Source organism: Brachyistius frenatus, unplaced genomic scaffold, assembly GCF_029030835.1.
Source record: "Brachyistius frenatus isolate BFR_SWC_R1_liver_20210118 unplaced genomic scaffold, ASM2903083v1 Contig_50, whole genome shotgun sequence".
NCBI classification, from domain to species: domain Eukaryota; kingdom Metazoa; phylum Chordata; class Actinopteri; family Embiotocidae; genus Brachyistius; species Brachyistius frenatus.
Genome location: NW_027210649.1, coordinates 49,251 through 71,728, shown reverse-complemented (window position 1 = coordinate 71,728; position 22,478 = coordinate 49,251). Strand labels below are relative to the sequence as shown.

The 22,478-nt window shown below is 43.6% G+C and overlaps 1 protein-coding gene across 2 annotated transcripts in view; it reads left to right on the top strand.

The window, feature by feature from the left end:
* The window catches only part of plxna2 (plexin A2), a 192,531-nt gene extending 171,517 nt beyond the window's left edge, over nucleotides 1–21,014 (top strand). For both annotated transcript variants that reach the window (XM_069704184.1, XM_069704183.1), the window contains exons 26-32: nucleotides 1,433–1,536; nucleotides 8,079–8,178; nucleotides 10,846–11,036; nucleotides 11,216–11,385; nucleotides 11,556–11,768; nucleotides 11,976–12,126; nucleotides 15,814–21,014. In XM_069704184.1, the coding sequence (XP_069560285.1) occupies nucleotides 1,433–1,536; nucleotides 8,079–8,178; nucleotides 10,846–11,036; nucleotides 11,216–11,385; nucleotides 11,556–11,768; nucleotides 11,976–12,126; nucleotides 15,814–15,909 (1,025 nt within the window). In that variant the 3' untranslated portion in view covers nucleotides 15,910–21,014. The remainder of the gene's footprint in view (nucleotides 1–1,432; nucleotides 1,537–8,078; nucleotides 8,179–10,845; nucleotides 11,037–11,215; nucleotides 11,386–11,555; nucleotides 11,769–11,975; nucleotides 12,127–15,813) is intronic.
* Nucleotides 21,015–22,478: the final 1,464 nt, after the last annotated feature.

The window sequence follows — 22,478 nt, the reverse complement described above, 5'->3', positions numbered from 1 at the left end:
TTTCTCTTCTCTTTTTGACCCTGATGGGCCGACTGCTGCGTGTGTGACACAAGTGCCAATTAAAGCGCGCAGCCTGCCCGAATATACATCTTTTCAATTGTTCGTGTGTAATGTTTAATTAAGATACGTGTCAATCCACGTCAGTGCGAGGAGTGCACTTGCCGAGAGCACCGGTTGCTGATATCCACTCGTTTATGTGTGTGGAGAAGTGTCTTGGTGAGCCTTGTCCAGTGTTACTCCACTGATTGAAAGGAAGGTTGGAAAAACTTTGGTTCGTGTCAGAAGGATTCAGTGTTGCCCTGTAGGGTGGCTGGCTCTGAAGCAGGGGTCTCCAACACGTATCTTGCTGACTACGGGTAGCTAGCCGCCCGTTTCTGAGCAGCTCGCGGAAGGTTCGAACAATGTACAGTGTTTCCCGTACATGGGTTTACTTGGCCGGGCCGTCGAGGTATATTTGGCCATCAATTTCTGCATTTTTTTTTTTTTTTTATCTATTTATTTTTTTAACCTGTCCCAGAGAACGACGCTATCAACGTGAACGATTAACGAGTGGACAATCTTCCCTCGGCCTCCTTCACCTGTGTCTGCTCCACACCGTGTTAGTTCTGCAGAGGTTAAGCTCCGCCTTTCCCTTCGTCAAACACGCAGAGATCAGAGGACAGAAACACAGCAGAAACTCTCACACTTGAGTTGGAAAGTAACGGCTGCTCATGAATGAAGTAAATAACCTGAATACAATATTTTTTGGCTGGACTGCAGACTGAGCTATAAGGAGTGTCTTGTCACTGAGGGAGTGAGAGATCAAAGTTACAGGTCGGTTCTGTTTGACACTTTTCAAATTGAAAGCCTTTCAGTTTTTGACCCAGACGAGGGGCAGTGGGTCCCAATCCAAGGGAAAATACGGGAGTTTTTTGGGTTAAATCTTATATTAGAACACTTTATTTGACACTTTTCAAACTAGTTTGGCCACAATAGTTGCATGCAATGCAGTGGGCATTTAGGAGACATCTGTGGAATTGTAGATTCAGAAAATCTCCTCCCACCAATTGAAAATGTAAAGAAATGTGTCAAAGAGAATCACATGGTTATTGTTCACATAAAAGAAACGTATTCAGTTGATTTGGGTGGAGCTCAGCTATGTAAATATATGTTACTAAACATGAGTAGCTCTCGGACACGTTAATTTTGTTAAAGTAGCTCTCAGGAAAAAAGGCTGGATGCCCCTGCTCTGAAGGCATCGCATTAACCAATAAACGACATGTTAATTCCATGTTTATATGCAGGTGGACTTCATGTGTGTGTGTTAAAAACATGGCTTCAAACCTCTCCACTGAAAACAATACAAATGGTATTAATTGTGTCTCACTGTGATGTATAGGCTGCTATAGGCGGTCGTTTATAATTCATTATGTGCATCTGTTTGCGCCGCCAGAGTGGCGCCAGGGGCGAATGGCTCGCGTGGTGCTGCAGGATGAAGACATCACCACGAAGATTGAAAACGACTGGAAGAGACTCAACACTCTCATGCACTACCAGGTAAACGCATACATAGGTTGTTTTTTTTGTGTGTGTGTGTGTAATGTTTTCCTTAATTAGCTCTCACACTTCACCCTTATTTTTTTTATTTTTTTTTTCATGAATTTCACTTCAGTCTCTGCTGTGGCTTTTATTATGGAAATTGCACCACATACCTTGGCAAACTTTGATGTTTCCTGCTCTTGACTTTTAGGCAGCCAATTTTCAGCTCCTCATTTGCATTCCCGCGCCTGGTGTAATCCAAGTGACTCGCAGAATAGAGGACAATTACTGTACAGGTGGCAGGAGAGATGAACTCTCAGCATCTCTGCCGACACTTCTCCCTCCTCCCCGGAGAGATGAAGCGGCTGTAGTCGGGAGGACAGCATTTCTCTCTCTCTCTCTTTCTGGCCCGATGACTTCTACGCCGGCAACAATTAGTCCCGCTGTGACTGCCTGCTTCTGTCTCTTCACATGTAGGACCAGCGTTCACACCCCACAATTTATGGGGCCCGTGGGCTCACCTGTTGCAGTGTGGTAGACAACTAAAGGAGGAGGAACAATGAGAACGAGAGGAGTTCTGCATTTTTCATGAGAATTTACGGCTGTTGAAGTTGTAAATGAAGAAACCAACAGGGAGTTAGAGGGAAATAACATGGAATAAAAAAAAAAAAGAAACCAGGCAGAATGAGAAGGCGGCAATCTCCGCAGGTCGTGAATCCTTTGCAGTGCAGCGCTCAGCCAGCTCTCATTCGTCAGTCAAAGGGGGACCATCTGCTTCAAGACTGTAGGAGGTTTGATACCTGCTTAAGAGCGGAGCCTGGGACCGACGGGGACGCAGCTTTGGCTCAAGTTGGAGATGGAGGCCAGGTGATGCAGCTCCATCTAAAAGCAGTAAATGAGGTTGAGGTGGCAAAGATCAAAGCCCTCACAATAGGGGGTCAATCTGAGCTCCTGCCCCAGAAGGACAAGCGGTATAATTGAACAGATGTAGGAGTCATTAGAGGAAGGGACACATCACACTGTCCTTCACACCGGACCTGGCACCATGCAGCTTCTTTCCCCTTTGTCTTCCCCTCCCTCGTCACCCTCCTTTCTGTTCTCCTCTTTGTCTCCACTAAAATTCTCTCGGTAAATTTTTTTTTGTCTCGTTTACATTTTATTCCTTTAAACCCATTTCAAATCATTTGTTCCTCTCGCCCACTGACGTCCAACGCGGGCTCTTTTTGCCATTATTTTTTTTTTCTCCCCCCTTTTCTTCCTCTCCTGCTCTGAGCACCTCTCCTCGGTTTCTGCCACGCTCCCATCCTCGATGAAGCAGTCCGGCTTGTTTGTTTTCGGACCGTAATGGGCTCCTCTGTTGGGTTTTTCTCTCTGCGTTCGTTAGCCGGGGGAGAGGCTACAGGACACGTAGCAGCACGCGTGTGGCCACTTCACTTATGCGCTCGCTCAGTAGCAGATCTGAGGACCTCGCTATTGATCATGGATCTAAGGGCTCCCTGCGTACAACGCAGGGCTCAACGCCGTGCAGCTTCAGAGAAGATACCAGTTAGGCTGCGGGGCGACGCGGCGAAGAGCGAGGAAGAGGAAGACGGGATGCAACAGGGCAGTCGTGGTGGGAGAGATCAGAGTTGGATGGAACAACATGGACACTTTTTTTTGTTGGTTTTTTTTTGTTTCGCATCGTTACTGTTTTGATGAGCTGGCAATGTCCCTGTATGTGTGTGAGCCTGGGAGTGTTTGGTGTCGCACACCATGGCGCTGCATTGGCAGCGGTGACAACACATCTGGCTCCATATCACAATAAGGAAGCACAGCTCATTAAGCCCCAGAGAGTGAGGGGAAAAAGCTCGAAGAAAGACAAAACAAATGGGAAGACGTGAAGAGAAAGTAACGAAATGGGGTCTGAAATATGCAGAGTGAGTCTAAGCACTACCTTGAGTATTTGCTAATTTACCCATAGCAGAGACACAGGGACTAGACGGAGGCATTAAAATTCATGGGGGCTCACAGCTACCCAAGAAACCCCATTGGCTATTTACCCTGCCACATGGGAAATAATAGTTTACACAACCTGGATATGGAAATCCACACCTTTCCAAGCTCCTCACTACACTAGAATTATAAACAGAAATGCACACATTGAAAATGAGTTTCAAATCTTTATTCTTTATCACCTTTGCATTCACAGTCAGGAGAACAAACCCCTCATCCCTCCTCCCTCCCCCCTTCTGCTGCTTTCTCTCTACTTCTGTGGGGTTTTTTTTGTTATTTTACACACTCTTTTTTTGCATAGATAATGATAGGAGTACAGAAGCACACACACATACAGCATATGAGCTGAGATAAGAGATTTAGGCGATTGGAGAGTTTTTGGCTGATTTGGATCTTTCTTTGTTGATTAATCTTTCTCGCTGTCAAAGCGAACCTTTTCATCGCACCTTTCTTTCTTCTCCCAACTCCCCCGTCTCTGTCGTCCTGAGACACCTTAGTATTAACCTCGCTGCTGCTGGATAGTTTCTGGGCAAGTAAGCAGGGAGCAGGAGTCCCACAGCTGCACAAATCAGACATCTTAAGTCACTTTTTGTTTTCTCTTTTAAGGCTATGTTCAGACTGATAGCCAAAATCAGATTTTTGTCATATCCAGATTGATTTTTGAAAGTCTGAAAAACAAAGATGCAGAACCAAACCACATTTGGAAGGTGGTTTAAAATGCGATTCAATCGAATTACTACAGATGCGTCTCAGTCGGGACGCTCTGCTGACTCGGATCGTATTTCTTGCGTTACTTGCAACGTGACACACGGTGACCACCTCATTTTAGAGAGACATAGTGAGCAGAACCTATGCGAGCAGGGCGCTGTCAGAAAGTGTTGATATTGGCGCTGTGGAGGACAACGACAACAACCGTCCACGGACAGAAGAAGAAGTAAAGTGTCTGCTGCCACTTCCGTGTTGGAAAGCCGTTTTGGAAAGCCGTTATGGAAAGCCGTGTCATCAGCGTAGCTGCGCGTACCTCGTTACCACGGCAACCCATGCGGATAGGTTGGCGATGTCAGGACACACCAACGATCCGATCTGTTCACTTGTAAATAAAAGTGCGAACAGTCTGTCCTAAAGATCTGATTTGAGAAAAAAAAATCTGTATCGCCTGCAGACTAAATATAGACGTAGTCACTTGCGGGAAACATTGACAACTGTCATAAATAGGACATAATCATGAGCTGAAGTTAGTCAGATACATTTTTTTATGATAACGCCAATTACAAACAGACGTGTGCATATATTTGCCACGCGCAGTGTGACTAATTACTTTGATGCCGCATATTATTATTTGTATGCCACATACATTTTTGGGGGGCATGTGTTCTTTTCTGGAATATTATTGTGACAATAATCGTCATACTGCTCCCTGTTTCACTTTGGCTGAGAGTACACGAACAGTAAAGTCATCTCGGAAACTTTCCTCCCCCGGCCGGTGACCTCTGCGTGTCCTCCTCTCTGCGGTGAAGGAACAAGCAGAGCAGACACTGACGACCACACCGGGAGAGCCTGCCAGATAGATCCTGTTACCCACCCTGCAGACATCGCTGGGGGCATTTCAGGCTATTTTCAACAGCCCCAGACAAAACGGATACTACTACACCGCTCTGTGTTCATCAATCTAACACTGTGTCCGTCTTGGCTCACTGGTCTCCACCCTAAATCTGCATTAGGCGTTCAGTACAGGTTCAAATCTGGAGGGTTATTAGGAGGAAGAATATCGTCTGTGCAAAATCTTTAACAAAATTTGATTAATCTTGAACTGCTGCCGCACCTTGAGTCATATCTCCAATGGCAACAACCGTAGTATTTCTCACATTGATTGCTCAATGACACATTTCATTGATTCAAACCCACCTTAAACTCCATTTTAAAGTCTTGCAAATTGGCATTAAACTCTTCAGGAGATTCCTAGAGAGAGCCATATTCCCATTTAATGGCCCCTTTCACATTTTGTCAGCTCTGACAAGTACTGCACATATTCACAGACCCGTGTGTTTCCGAGCTGCCGGGCAGAGTCAAAAGGTGCGATAAGCATCGCGATCAGAGGGCACGAGTTCTGGAGAGACGGGACACCGAGGGGACGGGTGGACGAGTTCGGACCAGAGAGGCGGGGTTTGTGCTGGGAGGGATGGGGCTGAGGAAAGAGAAAGATAGAGGATGACCACACTCTGCCACCTGGTCAACTCTGCACCGTCTAATGGAAGGTCTTATCACAGGCAGGGCCCAACAGCCCTTATCACACCTGCCCACTATCAGCCCCACACTGGATTATCCCTGAAGGGCGAATCTGCACGCCTTCAATCATTTACTACTATCACAAGGGCCCATCTCTGCTCGAGCCTCCCTGTCAGCCATAAAAAGCAAAGAGAGAGAGAGCGAGAGATGGAGGGAGACGGAAAGGGAAGAGAAGCTATTTCATGCTCCCAAGAGAAAATGCATCACAGGAGTAGTGGTGGAAAGTTTCACCGAAGTCCACGTTGTAGGTGTGTTTGAGTCGGTCCCTGCAGCCATAGAAATTAGTTTTAAAGACAAATGAGAAAAAGGTGATGTGAAAGGTCCAAGATGTAAGGAGAGGGTGAAGAAAAGGAGTTTTCATTTCTCTCTAAGAGACGCGGGGCTTCTGAACTGCGTCGTAAAGATGATTCCTTCAGATTTCATCTCCCCCCAGTTTGGAGTGTCTCAAGTATGGCCAGAAGAGGCCAGATGGCCACTTCAACAAATAGCATGGCCGAGATTAGTTTGCGAGGACGCGAACGATGGAGGACGACAGAAGAGGGGTCGGTGCTCTCGAGAACAAGGACAAACCCAACATCTAGCGGCTTATTTTCCCAACAAAGGGGGGAGGAAACAGAGCCTCAGTCCTGCAAAAAAAATAAAAAATAAAAAAATAAAGGAAATGAAATGAAAAGAAGAATTTTCAGTTTTTCTGTAGAATCTTTGAGGTATTCCTTTTGGAGCCTGGCATTTGCCTTTTGTTTATTTCTCCACTGGAGGCTGATCAGTTATTTTTCTTCACTAGGTCTGAAGCAGAAATCCCTCCTCGGGGTGAGCTGGAAATGCCAGCCAACAAGCTGCTTGTTGTGGTGGTTTTTCAGAGAAGAACCACAAGTTTTGTTTGCAGTGTTTTGTAATTTTTTTCTAAGCGGGGGACGTGTCGTGTACCAACGTTTGTCGCATTTTAAAGATTAATTAGAATTAAACTGCCATTTCATGACACATTTATTACACTGACGAAAGATCTCTGCATCTTATTGAACAGATTGTTTTGGCTAATTTTGGATCTGTAATGACTGGAGCAGAACATATAGGGTCAATAGTCTTTTGTAAATCTAAACTACAAAGGGGAGAAAAAGGATAAACCTCAGTGTCTGTCTCTTATTCATGACACAACATCTTTTACAAAGCCTCTCTTCTCTCTTCGTCTTCCTCTTTGACTCCGACTCCGCGCTGCTCTATTGCTATTATTATACCATCATACCCCCTTTTTTTTTAAGGGTGTGAAGTGTACACGAGATGAGACATTCGGCGTTCTACTCTCCGTCTCTCTCCTTCTGACAGTCTCTTCTTCCTCTCTCGGTCTCGCTCTCTCAGCATCTTATCCCGGTTCCAAAGCTTGCATCATGTCTCTAAGGTTTGTGAAGGGGGGGATGACAATGACAGTCATGTTGAGTACAGCCATCATGCAGCCGCAGCACTCTGCTCTGCTGAGAAAAAAAAGCCACGGGGCTGTGGTACATAGCAGCAGGGAGCACGGATATGACAGGAAGGGATGCAGGGGGTTGAGATATTTTTGGCTCATGGGATTATTCACTCAGGGCCTGACATTCCCTCATGGAGGCTTCTCCTAAAAAATACTTGTGAGAACCACAGACTGGAAATAAAGCTTCCGGTTCTGAAAAATGAGGCCGATGCGGAAGTGCCTTAAGACGCAATACCACCAAGTGCCACTGGAGGTCGGTTCCAAAAAGCCTCCGACTCCATAGACTCCCATTCAACTAGTCTCATAAAATTTTCAGTCAATAGAATTTCTCCAAGAGTTATCTTGGTGTTGTTAGCTAAAGTCGCTCCTTCTTATTAGTGTTACGGTTGTCAATCTGAAAATAATCCCGTCATTAATTTAAAAATAACATTCAAAAAGCTGTGTTTTTGGGGGCGTGTCTGTTTGATTGACAGGACTGTGGTGCAGTCAGGTCACAGCTGTCGGTGGGCGGGACGTAGTATCACCGGGTATCCAATCAGATCCTCCGCTCGCTCTTTTCTAGCTCTTCCAAATATGGTCACTACCGGCTCCAAGCCGCTCAGAACTAGCGAGATGGCGACGGCCAAATTACAAACTCGAGGCTTCATCACGGCCGTTCACAAACCAACGGTTGACGTCACTGCTGGTTGCCGGTTGGTGAGATCATGTTGTGTCTGTTGGTATCTGGTGATTGGGACTGATAAACCCTCCTTGGGATGGATTTTGATCCAGGAAGTGTTCTTTCAAAACATTTTGCGTTTTGTGTTTCTTCTCACAGGTGTCGGACCGCTGCGTGGTGGCTCTGGTGCCCAAGCAGACGTCATCGTACAACATCCCTTCCTCAGCCAGCATATCACGCACCTCCATCAGCAGATACGGTGAGTCAATACACCAGATTGCTCTTATATACTTTTGTTGTGGCTTTGACATTGATTGATTGCATCGATGCAAAACATCATTGCATGTTTTATATATCAGGCAATTATGGATCTGTTTGCAGGCCTGTTCCATGTTCTGTATATTTAAGCTTATTGCCCTGGCTCTCTTTGCCACAGACACATCTAAATGTGTTTTATGTTAGTTCTTTCAGATATGAACAAAGCCAAAATCCACTTTCCCCAAAGCAATGGTCTGCTCTATTTTTTTTTTTTTTTTTTGCTGCAGAGGGTCTTTGCAGCCTTTTTTTTCTCTCCAACTGTGTGCTGCAGTTCGCCTCACAGTTCAGGTCCACACTCTGCTGGATGGTGCAAGAGTGGGAAGAATAGAGAGAGAAAGAGAAAAAAGGGAGAGAGTGAGATACAGCCTTTGTTTGTTTTTAAGTCCATGATTTATAATGAAGACTTTTTCTGTGCAGGACTCTTTGGGCTGCTCATTGAGGCAGACACATGCTTCAGATGTGCTTGTAGTTACTCGGGTACCAAATTTGGTCCTCTGCCAGACACGCACAGCAGCAACGAGTCAACTCGTGATTGCTAATTATTCTGTGTGAATGATACTTCACACAAACAGAAAAAGATAAGTGAGCATGGCCAATTATCAGGATCGGGGATAGAGGGTGAGCGCTGCCTTTAAACTTGCCTGACACAGAAAAGGAGCTAACAGCATCCTTATCCCCTCCAAGTAATTACGCTTATTTACAAATGTTGGAAACAGTGGCTACCTGTTGATACTCGCTCAGAAAAAGAAAAAAAAAAAAAAAAAGAAGCTCTTTATCTGCAGTGTATGTACTGTGAAATAAAGTGGAGCGACATTTCCAGCGGAACTGATCAAAATTATTTCTGATGACCTTTAGAAGATTGCGGAGCACTCAATCGTTACTTCCTTTTTAAAGAAAACACAGCAGACAGACAGCAAAACAAGGAGGACCGAAGCAATGTAAACAAATGGAACTATCGATGGAACAAAAGGAAAGATGTGGTTACTCTCATGTTAAATCTTAATTAGAATTTTAGCTTTTAATTTTTTACACTTACATTATAGTTGTATGGAGTTATCGGAATTACTCATTTTAATCTGTCCTTAAATTGCTGCTTTCCTGGTGTATTCTCTTCCTTGTTTTGTTTTTTTTTGTTTGTTTTTGCCGGTGCTGATGCACTGGAATCGAATGTGCATGGCATAGAAAGCGGAGGTTCTGCTGCTGGCATGAGCCCGCCGCTCATCAATCATAGGTTGGCACAGCGGGCACAGCTGCACCTCGACACCTGCTGATGGACTCATACCAATTTCACGTTCAACACTTAGCATCTTGACTCAATTTACACCACCGGCTCCTAGCTTTTAAAAATCAGCCTGAACACACTCCCCTGCTGACTGGCTGAGTCCAAAGAGCTGCGGATTGCAGCAAAAAGATGGGAAAAGGACTGCGGGGCCGCTGTTTAGGAGAGTTAGGAAAAACGCTGGGGGGTGCAGAAAGGATGGAGGACATGAGGGGAGTTGATGGGCAGTAAAAAAAAAAAATAAAAAAAAAACTGTGAGTGGATTAAGATAGGATTTGGAATCTCAATCCACCCTGCACGCAGGCACATATATTCAACACCCATCTTTGTCCCCAGTGGCCCTTCTGGACGGGCAGCGTGGTCTTGTTTAAAAGGTATAACTGGCTTTATTGGTAGCGAATGCTTTGTTATTCCGCTCAGCTTTTTTGAAGCCAGGTGAGAGAGAGAAGCCCTCATTGAGATCCTCACATCCTGATTCTCTAGACAGCCGGCTGCCACGAGAAGATGCCGACTAATTAGGGAAACCGAAACCGGCGGAGGCGGGCACACGAGAGCACAGACGAGGAGGGATGTATGGATGAAGGATGGTGGCTAAAGTGCTTAACAAATGAGGCATGTTTTGATGCATTGACTGGAGAGTGTGACAGGGATGTTTTCAACGCGCCAAGAGCCAATTATGAGCGCTTTTAAGTGGAGTCAGGCACAACCACGAGGCGGTGATGTAAGAGAGTGAATGATGAGTTAGAAAAAAAAAAAAAAAAAAGAAACATAATTATCACATAATCCGTGACGGAGAGAGAAGAATTAAACGACAAATAAATAAATGTAGCATTTATTCCGTCCTGCATGTAATTCTGTCTCGTATGCGATGAGGCCAAACGGTGCTGTTTTAACGCGTCTCGTGTGTCATCAAGAGGGCTACTACTAATCAATGCGTCTCCAGTGACCACAACTTCTCCTCCCTTTCATTACTTGTCTGCCCTCCAAAATTATCGATCACCGCAATTTTCCCTCCACAGCGGGGCTCAGAGCGGGAGGAGCGCAGAGGATTCGGCTTTGTAATGAGTTACAAAGGAGAGGTGAAAATGAGAGAGGGGGGCTGCTGTGAGTGTGTGTGTGTGTGCGTGTGTGTGTGTGCGTGCGTGTGTGTGTGTGTGTGCGTGTGTGCGCGTGTGTGTGCGCGCACGCTGCGTACAGTAGGTGTGACTGTATGCTAAATTTACATTGGCGCTGCCTGCCTGCACCGAAAGGAAAGCTTTTTATAATCACAGTAATTTAAGCTTTACTGACAATCCTCTGTCTCACTGTTTGGTTTTTTTTTCTGGACAGACTCTTCATTCCGCTACACGGGGAGTCCAGACAGCCTCCGTTCACGTGCCCCCATGATCACCCCCGATCTCGAAAGCGGCGTGAAGGTGTGGCACCTGGTGAAAAACCACGAACACGGAGACCAGAAGGAAGGAGATCGCGGCAGCAAAATGGTGTCTGAGATTTATCTGACCCGGCTGCTGGCCACAAAGGTACATCAATATTCTCTTCCTGCATGTCGATAATTCTGTATGTGCTCAGCACGTGCTGAGTTTTCTTAAATTTTTTATGAGATTACAGCATTCACACTGCAGTTTTTTTTGGAGTGAAGTATTGTCTCTTGTTGCCCGTGCTTCGCTAATCTCGGCGTACTCTCTCGTTCTTCTACCAGGGTACGCTACAGAAATTTGTCGACGATCTATTCGAGACGTTGTTCAGTACGGTCCACCGAGGGAGCACTCTTCCCCTGGCCATCAAATACATGTTCGACTTCCTGGACGAGCAGGCGGACAAACACGGCATTCATGATACCGACGTGCGTCACACATGGAAAAGCAACTGGTGAGGCTGTTCTTTTTAATGACACCAAAAGAAAATTGCATATGAAAGATGTCTATAGTGTAGCATAACTGCTCTAGCGTGTAATATATATTCAACTCGATCGTCACTGGCCGAGTCCGATAACTTCTTCCTGTCTTTTCACTCCTCGTGTTCATCTTTCATCATTCCAGCCTTCCTCTGCGTTTCTGGGTGAACGTGATCAAGAACCCGCAGTTCGTGTTCGACATCCATAAGAGCAGCATCACGGACGCCTGTCTGTCTGTGGTAGCTCAGACCTTTATGGATTCTTGCTCCACTTCAGAGCACCGCCTGGGAAAAGACTCGCCGTCAAACAAGCTGCTCTATGCGAAAGATATCCCCAATTACAAGAGCTGGGTAGAGAGGTAATCCTCTTTCTTCTCGTGCGCACACTTCTGCACAAATTCTGTAAAAGCATTCTGTGAGTTGAGTGTTAGCAGGTATCCATTGTTGGTGAAAGTGATATTATGGCTCAAAAATGTGACTGTGATAATAGAATTTCCGCTGTTACATGGGCTGCAAGTGATGCCAAGTGTCGCCCCCTCTTCTGCAAACCCCCCCCCCCCCTCCAGGTACTACGCTGACATCAACCGGCTGCCAGCCATTAGTGACCAGGACATGAATGCCTATTTGGCAGAACAAGCCAGACTGCACTCCACGGAGTTCAACATGCTCAGCGCTCTCAACGAGATCTACTCTTACGTCAGCAAATACAGCGAGGAGGTCGGTGATATCTGCATGCACACGCGCACACATGCGCACGGCCCGAACATGAGCGCAGCTGTTTCTGAAACATTATGTGTCTGGCATTTTTCTTTTTAACATCACAGTTTACTCGACATCTGAAGAGCAATCTGTGTGTGACACCTCTGTCCTTAATGTATGAGCATTTGCAGGAGAAACCCACTAATAATACAAAGAGATACGAGGTTTATTGCAGATTCTGCAGGCGAGTAATGTACAAAAACTCCTGAGCAGGCACGAATAGCACCGGTGTATTGGAAAAACATAAATCATCTCCGTAGCTGCAGCTAAATAAATGAATCAGAAGCATATACTGTAACTAATAAAAAGAAAGAAAATAGGAGCTGTAATTCTAAATGAATACTACTTATGACTATTTTGTCAACACTAAAGAACGAGAGGATGAGAAATTCGTGGTTTTTTTTGCTAATTGAATTACCCCAGTATTCTAGTGAAACAGCAGCAGAATCAAAACCATCTTCATCCTCCGTCTGCTCTGCTCGGAGCTTCTGCGGTTGTCTCTGCCTTTTTAGTCCTTTCATTTACTTTTATATTGCATTGATTGTGTAAATTCCTACAAATATGTTATATTATAGGTAATATATGGCCTATTATATTGTTATTTTCTCAGGCGCAGTTGAACTGTAGCCTTATTAAACATTTTGGAGTATTTCTGAGCAGTATAATGTCTTTTCTGAGCTTGTTGAGCTCCCACCGATCCCTCCTCTGAACTACATACGGAGCTCCTTCTCTTGCACATTTTACCTGGAGGGCAGTCCCAGGCACTCGTTGCATAATGAGCTGCTGCCTCAGTAAATCAGCCACTAATTACGGGCAGATTGCGAGCATAATTCGAACGGGAGGCGGGCCGCAAATTTACCCCGCGCTTTAATGTGCATACATACATCTTACCCCCTCGGTGTTCCCCGACTATTCATAACTGGCAAGAGGTTAGTGAGGTCAGCTCCGAGTATTCAGTAGACTTCCCCAAAGCCCAGAGGTCTAGTGAGACCTGAGCTTTAACAAGGCAGTGTGTCTGATCTGTGGAGAAGAAAGTGAATGTCTACAAGCTCTCAGCATGCTGCCCTGTCCTTTCGCCTGCGCTGAGTGAGAGCGGCCTATCTGTTATATAGGGTTCTCATAGGCAACACACACACACACACACACACACACACACACACACACACACACACACACACACACACACACACACACACACACACACACACACACACACACACACACACACACACACACACGTACGCACTCAGATCACAGGAAACATAAAAAAGAAGGGAGGAAGATAAGGAAGAGAGAGGAAGAGGGAGCATTTATGGAGCCATTCTGCCTCTAATGTCAGCTCCTCCTCTGGGAAGCTTTAGCCTGACCTTTTATGTAGCTCCCCAGTATCTCTCTCTCTCTCTCCTGTTTCTCTCTCTGTCTCTAACCGTCTCTCTCCCTCCTTCCTTCTTTCCTTCTTTCCAGCCATTATCCAGTCAGCTTCCCCTTTGCTCTCCATGAATCTCATACACTCACTTCTGCTGCCTCTGCAGTTGTCGGCACCTGATGCCACACATGCACGGAGACGTACGCAAACAAGCACGTTTCGCACGCGCCGTCGCTCCTGCGGCACCTCTTAGAGTGCAGTGCGTAAAACCTCATCCAGCGCCATTAGCGGTTGTACATTCTTCCTCAGACCTTTACAAAGGGCTGTGTGTCAGGCTAACCGCGCCGTAGCTGCTGCCTCCTTAAATGGATTTGGGAGATGGCAGTGGGAGCTGCACCTGCATACAGGGCTGCAGATTAATAATAGATTGCTATCAGGCCCAATGAGGAGGAGGAGGAAACGTTATGCCTGTAGCTGCCAGCCTTTAAGAGCACTTAAGCAGATGAGTGGGGGACGGTAGGTGGGCAGACAGATACCGCATTCTGCATCAGGACAGGCAGCAAGTAGAGGTTCGCCACGCTGCGTAAAACAGAATGTCCCTGATGTGTTTTAGGCTCATAGTCAACTTTTGCAGCATAAAAAGTATAAAAGCTAGCAAGCCATCACATCACCAAAACCGCCAAATCATAACATAAGTCATTTTAACACAGTAAGGTCCTCAAAACCAGCGGCTTATAGAACCATTCCCACAAGAGCGACAGCTGGAAGGAAAAGCTCCCTTTTAACAGAGAGGAAACCTCCAACAGAACCAGGCTCAGTGGTGGGAAGCCATCTCAACCAGTTGGGTTGATGGGAGAGCAGAGAGAAAAAAAAAGAACAGCACAGGCAGCCAGCAAACAATGAACAATGGGTGGGTACTTGTTACTGATCTGGCCAGTAACAGATCAGGAACATTTAGCTCAAAAGCCAGAGATACATGCAAAAAAAAAAAAAAAAAAAAAGCACAAAGAGCATCAAAAGTAAACTCTTAAAAATGAATGATGTGGTTCTGTTTGTGTGAAAAACGGCGAGCGTTTGATACCGTATTGACATTCCCATCAATTTACATGTTATACTACTTGTGTCTGAAAGCACAAAAATAACACCCTGTTTTGTGCGACAGTGGATAACTTGAGAGTTGACAAAATAATTGTACAAATCATGTATTTAATACCTCACACATTCATGATATGTTTTGTAGAAAAAGTCAGTGAGTGGGCCTGACGATGAGTAAGTGCCCAAAGACAGTAAAAGAGTGAAAGAGAAACATCCTTTAGTAATCTGAAAGGAGACTCAGCACGGATAAATGGTAGATCGTGGTTGACACTTTTTCTTCCATATTCATTTTTTATTCATCTCTTTTCTCCGAATATTTTAAATTGCATATTGCATAAGTTGAGTCGATGAATTATTGTGTTTGAAATATCAATAATGAAACAAATCGCTGCATTCTGCTGTTGTCTATAATAGAAAACAAACACAGCAGCAAACAGGAAAGCACGTATCGAAACACACGCAGCGTTTGTGTATAGTCATCCATATCAAAGAGAATGAAGGTGTTTCCCATATTGTCGTGTTTTGGCAGTTTCAAATATAAATGAGGAGCCTTTGCTATATGGTATGTCGGTGTCACTCTGACACCGATTCATCCCGACAAGGCAGACACTAGATGAGAGAACGAAGAGGAGAGCCTGTCTGAATGCCTTTTGAACCTGACTTGACAAATGCCAAATTCAAAAGATGGGGCTCAGGAGATAAAACGGGAAAGGCTAATGCACAAATATTTTTGTAATATTGCCAAAGATAAAGGCAGTGATGTAATTGTTTTCTTTTTCTTTCATGTGAGGTCCATATAGAAACACATGATCTATACCATTAAAGAAATGTAGATCTGGTATCAGATCAAATTCTGTATCTGAATCATAACTACCAAGCATAAAGAGATAAAAAAATATATATATTTTACAAATATTGATAAAAGCAGCAACTAAATGCATCACAACTAAGTGGTTAAAACAGCTTATGTCACTACACACACACACACACAACTCCCATCCCTCTTTCTGTTATGTTTTGTGTTTTGTTTTTTGTGTTACATTTGGATTATTAATTTTAGGAAACTAGTTGCTCTATGGAGCCGGAGGCTTTTTGGAACCAGTTTAAAAAAAAAAAAGAATTCCAAGCATGCCATGTATTTTTCTGGCTGGTATTTGACCACAGTTTTATTTCGTTCTGTGCAGATCACAGCGGCCCTGGAGCAGGATGAACAGGCCAGGAAGCAGAGGTTGGGCTACAAGGTGGAGCAGCTCATCTCGGCCATGTCCTTCGAGAGCTGAGGGCGACCCCCGACTGCGAGAGAGAGAGAGAGAGAGAGAGAGAGAGAGAGAGAGAGAGAGAGAGAGAGAGAGACCACAGTCTCTGCAGGACCTCCCATTAAGGTCTCACATTACTTACACGTCATCATGGGAGCTGTAACCCACGAACCAGACCTGGGACCTCTGTATCTACAGCTGGACAAACATACAACCTCTTTAGTTTGTAGTTCACCTCCTTCCATGATGCTGCCAGCCAAGGGGCCCACAGACTGAGACAAGACGCCCCGCAGCTGGAGCTGAAAATGGGAAATCAGCGGAGAAGGCAACAACATGGCTTGTATTTATTTTAAAAAAATTTTTTTGTCTTCTTCTCAAAAGGACATTTTTCTCTGTTCAACAGGAAATTGTACGTCGTGTGGGCGCGCACATGCGCGGGTGTGCATGAGTGTGTGTTTGTGTCATATTGAGGAAGACTCCTGCAAGACTGTGAGAGCAAATGGAGAAACAGATTTATTCTCTACTAAGTCAGAATTCAAATCTGAGTGTGAAACGGAGAGGGAAAAAATAAAAAAGGCGAGAAGCGAGGGAGCAGATCTCATGTTAGACAGCTGAGATTGCATTCGGATTTCTCAGATTTTATTTTTGTACTTTGTACATTTGAATATTATCAGTTGCAGTTGGAAAATATTCACTTAGGATCCCAAAAGCATTGTTGTATAAAGATATAAAGAGTGTTAACACTACATCAGGGGTAGTGTGGTTTTAAAACAGGCTGGTGTCTTCTCTCACTCCTTCCCTCCTCGGACTGATGCTTCATACGACATGGACAGAAACCTCTGCTCTTTATTTAATCAGAAGTGTACAGGAAATCATGACACTCGTGCTCATCACACTAAGAGCCAATGGAACTCCACTTGTGGTGGTCACAGTTCAGCCAAGCATGCTCGCACCTAAACTGAGGATGATGGAGATGAAGTCTACGGTGTATTCAGGAGTGGACCTCAGATCAGCATCACTCGGGCGTCAAAGGCTTTCTTCAGCAGTTAGGTCATCTGTGTATGTACCGGTTTATACTTGCCAATCAGTTTATGTGAATGTACAAAATGTTTTGGGTTTTTTTTTTAATAGTTTTTTTTTTAAATTTGTTTTTATGTTTGTCTATTTGAGTTTTGCAGCAAAAATTGTCTCAGTTGAACTGAGCTCCATAGATCTGCGCAGTAGCTCATCATGTGAAGAACTCCATTTCCACCCCAGTCGGTCCAACTGCTTCCTAAATATTAATTATCCCAAATTACAGGAGAGTATGTATCTGCCTTGTGGCTGTCATGTATGTAACTCTGCTGGCTATAAAGTACAGCGTGTGCAGCCACAGTGGAGACCAGTGCTGTGTTCTAAATGGCGTACTTGTGTACTAATACTATTTTGAGTGCGTATAAGTGCGTTCACACTGTCAAGTTCAGAAACCAGCAGTGCACTACAAGTACCAGGATGATGCACTTGAAAACGTTCCAAAAAAGGAGTGTGCAACGCTGGACACTTTCACCCTAAACGGCACCCATCTTGGCTACATAGCGGGAAGGGGGCGGGACCACCGACGTAAAGAATTTTCAAATTAAGATGTCTGAGGAAGCTGCAGCTGTTCCTGACCACAAACGTGTTTCTTTTTCACTACCGCTGCTGGACAGAAAAATCTGTGTGTTGTTGAGTGTGTTTAACTGAGGGCACAAAAACATGTTAATTTCTGGGTAAAGTAATTAAACCTGCAGATATTTTGGCGGGTGACGTGCTGAGGTTATTTCCGGTCAGTGCAGAACAGCAGTGTGCGATTTGAAAACAACACTACTCCGTCAAAATTCCTGCACTACACAACTAAGATTACTAACATGTGAGAGCACTATTTGTTAGTGTACTAAGAGAAGTATGTCATTTGGAACACAACACAGGTGAATACAGTTGGTCTCGGTAGGCTAAAACTTCCATTATGTGTCCACTATTTGTATCTTTTAGGGAACTGGGTCAACTTTGTGTGTACTCTGCATGCATGCTATCGCACTTCAGAAGTGGTCCACCTTTGTTTTGTACCAAGTGCCCAACGAGTCATGCCTGTTTCAGTTGGCCAGCGTTAGTCAATGGAAGATCTTACCCAACCGCCACCTGTGTCTTCGCACAGAAAACAAGAAGTCTGCGTGGGGGCCTAGTTTGACAAAGTGCCAAAAGACCCTGGTGTTTTCAAATTGTTCACTAATGTGTCAAAATCGGTTTATGCTTTACAGAGGAAGCCAAGCTCTCGTATTTGAGCGCGGAGCCGGTTAAAAGTTGAAGCTCGTATAACTGGAACGTTGCGTAAAACTCATGAAAGGTACGAAACATTAGGCAGGTTAAAAGAGAACTGACAATGAGAAGAAAAAACACGTGGACATAATGTGTTTTATGTGGATGCATCTCCTGACTTAAACCAAACAGTCACAAGCTAAAAGGCTGATGGAACTTTCCAGACTTCAGTTGGATGACAACAAACTGTAGATTCCGTCCTCTGGATTGGCGATTTCGTTTTCTTCCAAGATGTACATGTATGTTTGCTTGTTGTTTACATCAAGTACTTGAAACTAGGTAGAATAAAGGTTTGTACAGTATACTGCAACCGTGTGTGTTGAGAGCATGATAAAGGTGGGTGAAAGGTGCTTCTTTTCTCTGTGGCCTTAGATACCCACCTGCTTAGTGTTCCTGATCTTATTAGTCCTCGACTAGGTCACGGTCCTTTCAGCGCTTCAGAGCCCAGTGGTTTTTCCCAGTGATGCGTGGCCCTGGCACGCAGCTGAAGACTGTTTCAGCCAGATAAAGCAAAAGGAAAGGTGAAGAGGGTACGGCTCGGACTCGAGGCAGACATTGCCTCGCTCGGCTTGCCTGAGCTGTTTGAAGAGAAGTGTCGAGAAATGAGGAGCGATGGAGAGGTAGAAAGAGAGAGAACCCCTTTAGCTCTAGTTTCCTGCTCCAGCTTTGAAGCTGCTCTTTGATCTGAGTCAGTTGTGTGCACAGTGTGATCAGGTGATGGAAAGAAAAAAAAAAACATCAAACTAACAGGCAAGGAGAAATGTAGGATGTGATGATTGACATGCTATTACTGTGTCTGGCCAGTGGGGGCAGAAGTGGGAAAGAGGAGTTGTAATTTGTTCCCTCATCTGAAACGGCACCTTCCGACTGAAAGCACATTGCCCACACAAAAGAGAAAAAAAAATTGGAGGCCTTATCTTGTAATTATGACTTACTGTCTCATTCAGTTCTGACGCATCTTTTTCTATGGTCTCTAAGCAGATTCATGAACGTTTATTTGAAATGGACATCGCAGCTAATGGTATCCTCAGAAAGAACACTGACTATAAAGACGTGTATATCACGGCTAAAACTAACTTCCTGCCCCTTTCACCTAACGTAGAAACTTTCAGTGACACCCTCTGGAATATAGTTAAATTTATGTTGGTGGAAACTGAAACGGTATCCGATCCAATTGAAGAAAAATGTTGCACAAAACCTGGCAATACTATCGTCAATTCCTGTTCCATTAGTTTATGGCACATTATCTTGAAATTATGGGATCGTTTTGTCATAGTTGCATTATTATGAGATATTTTTCTCGACATTATGAGATCTAGCTCATAAACATGAGATACCGTCTCAATAATGAGATAGTTTTATTAAAATTTTGAGAGTGGATCTTTTACTTATAAGATCTTTTCTCAATAATGAGTGTGTGGGTTCTTGAAATTATGATATCTTTTTTCATGGCTATAATTCTGGCAGATAGGAGATAGTTGAGTAACTGAGATGTGTCATAATTATGAAATAAGGTTTCCAGGGTTTGTTATGTTTTGTCTTTTGTGAAGTCAATGCGCTTCCATGCCTTCTTGCTCTTTATTTTCTAATTAACATCTATAGGTATACACAAAACATAAAGCTTCTTCCTTTTGATTAAGGTGTCTTCCCAATTTCAGCGAATAGAATTGTATCCTCCTCATACCTCACATTGCTTGTATGGAGTAATGCTTTTTATCATTTTAACAGGACCTAAATGCCTTTTCCTTTTCCAAGGAATGAAATGTATGTTTATTAGAGTCCTTCCAACTCTTAGTTGAGCTCCCCCCCGTACACAGAATTGTGATGAAATCAGACACACAAATTGCTTAAGAATGGCTTTGATTTTTCTTTCAAACATCATTTATATCAGGATGTTTCTTTTTGTCTTGTGTGAGATTTTTTTTTGCATGCGTTTTAGTTCTGCCTGGTATTCCATATCGATCCACTCCATCATTAGTCTAACAGCAGTTATTCCATTTGTAAATGTCTTAAAATCACAGCTGAATGCACCTTTTTTTTGTGAAAGAGATTTTTTTTTTTTGTTACATGCTGTACACTCATTTCTGGGAACCTTTTTAATTTAGTCTGAACTGAGCAGAGGAACGTTTTTTTTTTTCTTCTTCTTTCTGCAGCGCAGAATCCCTCTTGACTGCCAGTTTTGTGAAATATTGAGAGATGCTCATAAACACAACCTCATTTCAGATGAAGCTGATTACTAATTGAAGATGCTTTGTGCACTTTTTTTTTTTGCTCTTGGTGAAATGTGTTGCCGGAGAGAGGGTGTTGTGGTTTTGACTGGCACATGTCATTCCTTATACAAAACAAAGCGTTTAATTAGCTGTTGTTTTTGTTTGCTTTACGGCATCAGATAGAGGAACTGAAATTCAGATCAGTGTATTACTCTCAAGTCAGAATATCACCAAGTATAAAATGAGTATCCTTCCATTTTAAACACATTGTAAACAAACCCTTTGTAGACACTGGAGTTCTGTAAAATAGTAATTACTGGCAATGATGATGATGATGACGATGACGACGATAATAATAATGGCTGTCTGTTCTTCTTGTTTTATAAAAGTGTTGTGAAAATTGTAAGAAACTTAAAGTATTTAAAAAGGTTGTTCTCTTGTTTTTTATTTGCTTTGATTTTGTTATGATAATATATTATTGTGTACCTAATGTAAATATGAAGCACACCTATTTTGCAAGCCAAGGATTCACTTTGTACTGTTGTTATATATAAATAAACTTTGCTGGTTAAAAATTGCATAGAACCAAAATCTGTATTCGTGTATTTCTTCTGTTGGTTATGTCGTGCGCCGTTGGTGCTTTTATTTTGAAACGGCTGGCTCATCTTGAGCCGGAAGTGTAGACGTACGTCAACAGCTGGTCTGACGTCGACAGTTAGCTTTTAGCAGTTAGCAGGAGTTTAAACCTGTTTAGCAGCACTGTTAAATGTCAGAAATAGTTTCTCCATCACATCCGCTCACCCTGGACAGAGGATTTAAAATCACCTGGTCGCTAACAGATTATGCAGATTCAAAGGAAAGGTGAGTACAAACAATATTTCCCCCAATTTTGTCAAATGACCTCGAACAAGTCTGCTACGTGAAAAAAAAAAAAAAATATTGTTATTACTTTTATTATTATTATTTTATTATTTTATAAAGTCCCTCTTCTGGCAATAACTACCCCCCCCCCCTTAAAAAAAAAATAATAATTTTTTTTTTTTAATTAGTTATCCAAATTATGTTTTTCCCAAGAAAAAAAAAAAAATCCGCTAAAGGCTCCACACTTTTGGTTTTATTCAGTATATTTAGATCTATGAAAATACCAATAGTCCCTGAATCAATGTCCCCTTGCAGCTGTTCACCTGTAGTTGGAGCTGGCAGCTTGATGATTGGGGAAAGTCTCGACAGGATTCTTTCCTCAGGCGTTTGTGACGTATAAAACCCCCCCTGTGTGTGTTTTAAACCAAAGGTTCAAAGTGATTTGAAACGTGCAAATACTCTCAAATTGCCATTTTGCTTCAACAGCGACATTTGTTTGAACTGCTTTTTTTTTTTTTTTTTTTTTTTTTTTTCCAAAGCTTTGTTGGAGCATCTTAAAAACATGAATGGGGAGAGTGCAACAGTTGTGCTTTTAGTAGTGATGAAACAGCCTACAGTTTGAGAGAGGCTTTAAAAAAAAATAATTTTGGAGCCACCCATGGGTGCTTCAACATAAGCTGTGTTATGCAAATTTATGCCGTGAACTTTAGACAGGAGGTCTCCCCTGTTTTGTCAACTTCTGTTGTGTTTTCTGGAGCATTGCCGTCATGTAGAGGAGTTTGCGTCTCCTCCGGCAAGCAGCAAAAACACGTAGCTACCGTGCATTAAATTCTAAAACTGCCTATCTGGTGATTTTATGCGATTTGAAAAAAAAAAAAAAAAAACCTCTTCAATGAGGTGATGCTGATTCTGACCACTACCTCCACCCCTCTGACAGGATGTGGGCACCAAGGAGGCCTTCTCTCTCCCAGCTCCTGGTTCACCCTAAAAAAAATAAACAAATAAACCTGCATTTCCCTACCGCTTCCTGGCTTGCAGCTAACTAAATAACCAACTGCTATTACATGCAGAATTGCGGTCGTTTATCTTCATGCGAGTGTGTTTGTTCAGAACGGGCTCGGCTCCTACGCAGCTCCGCAAAGGCTGCAATCACATTAGGTTGCTAATGGTGGTGTGGGTCAGTGTGTT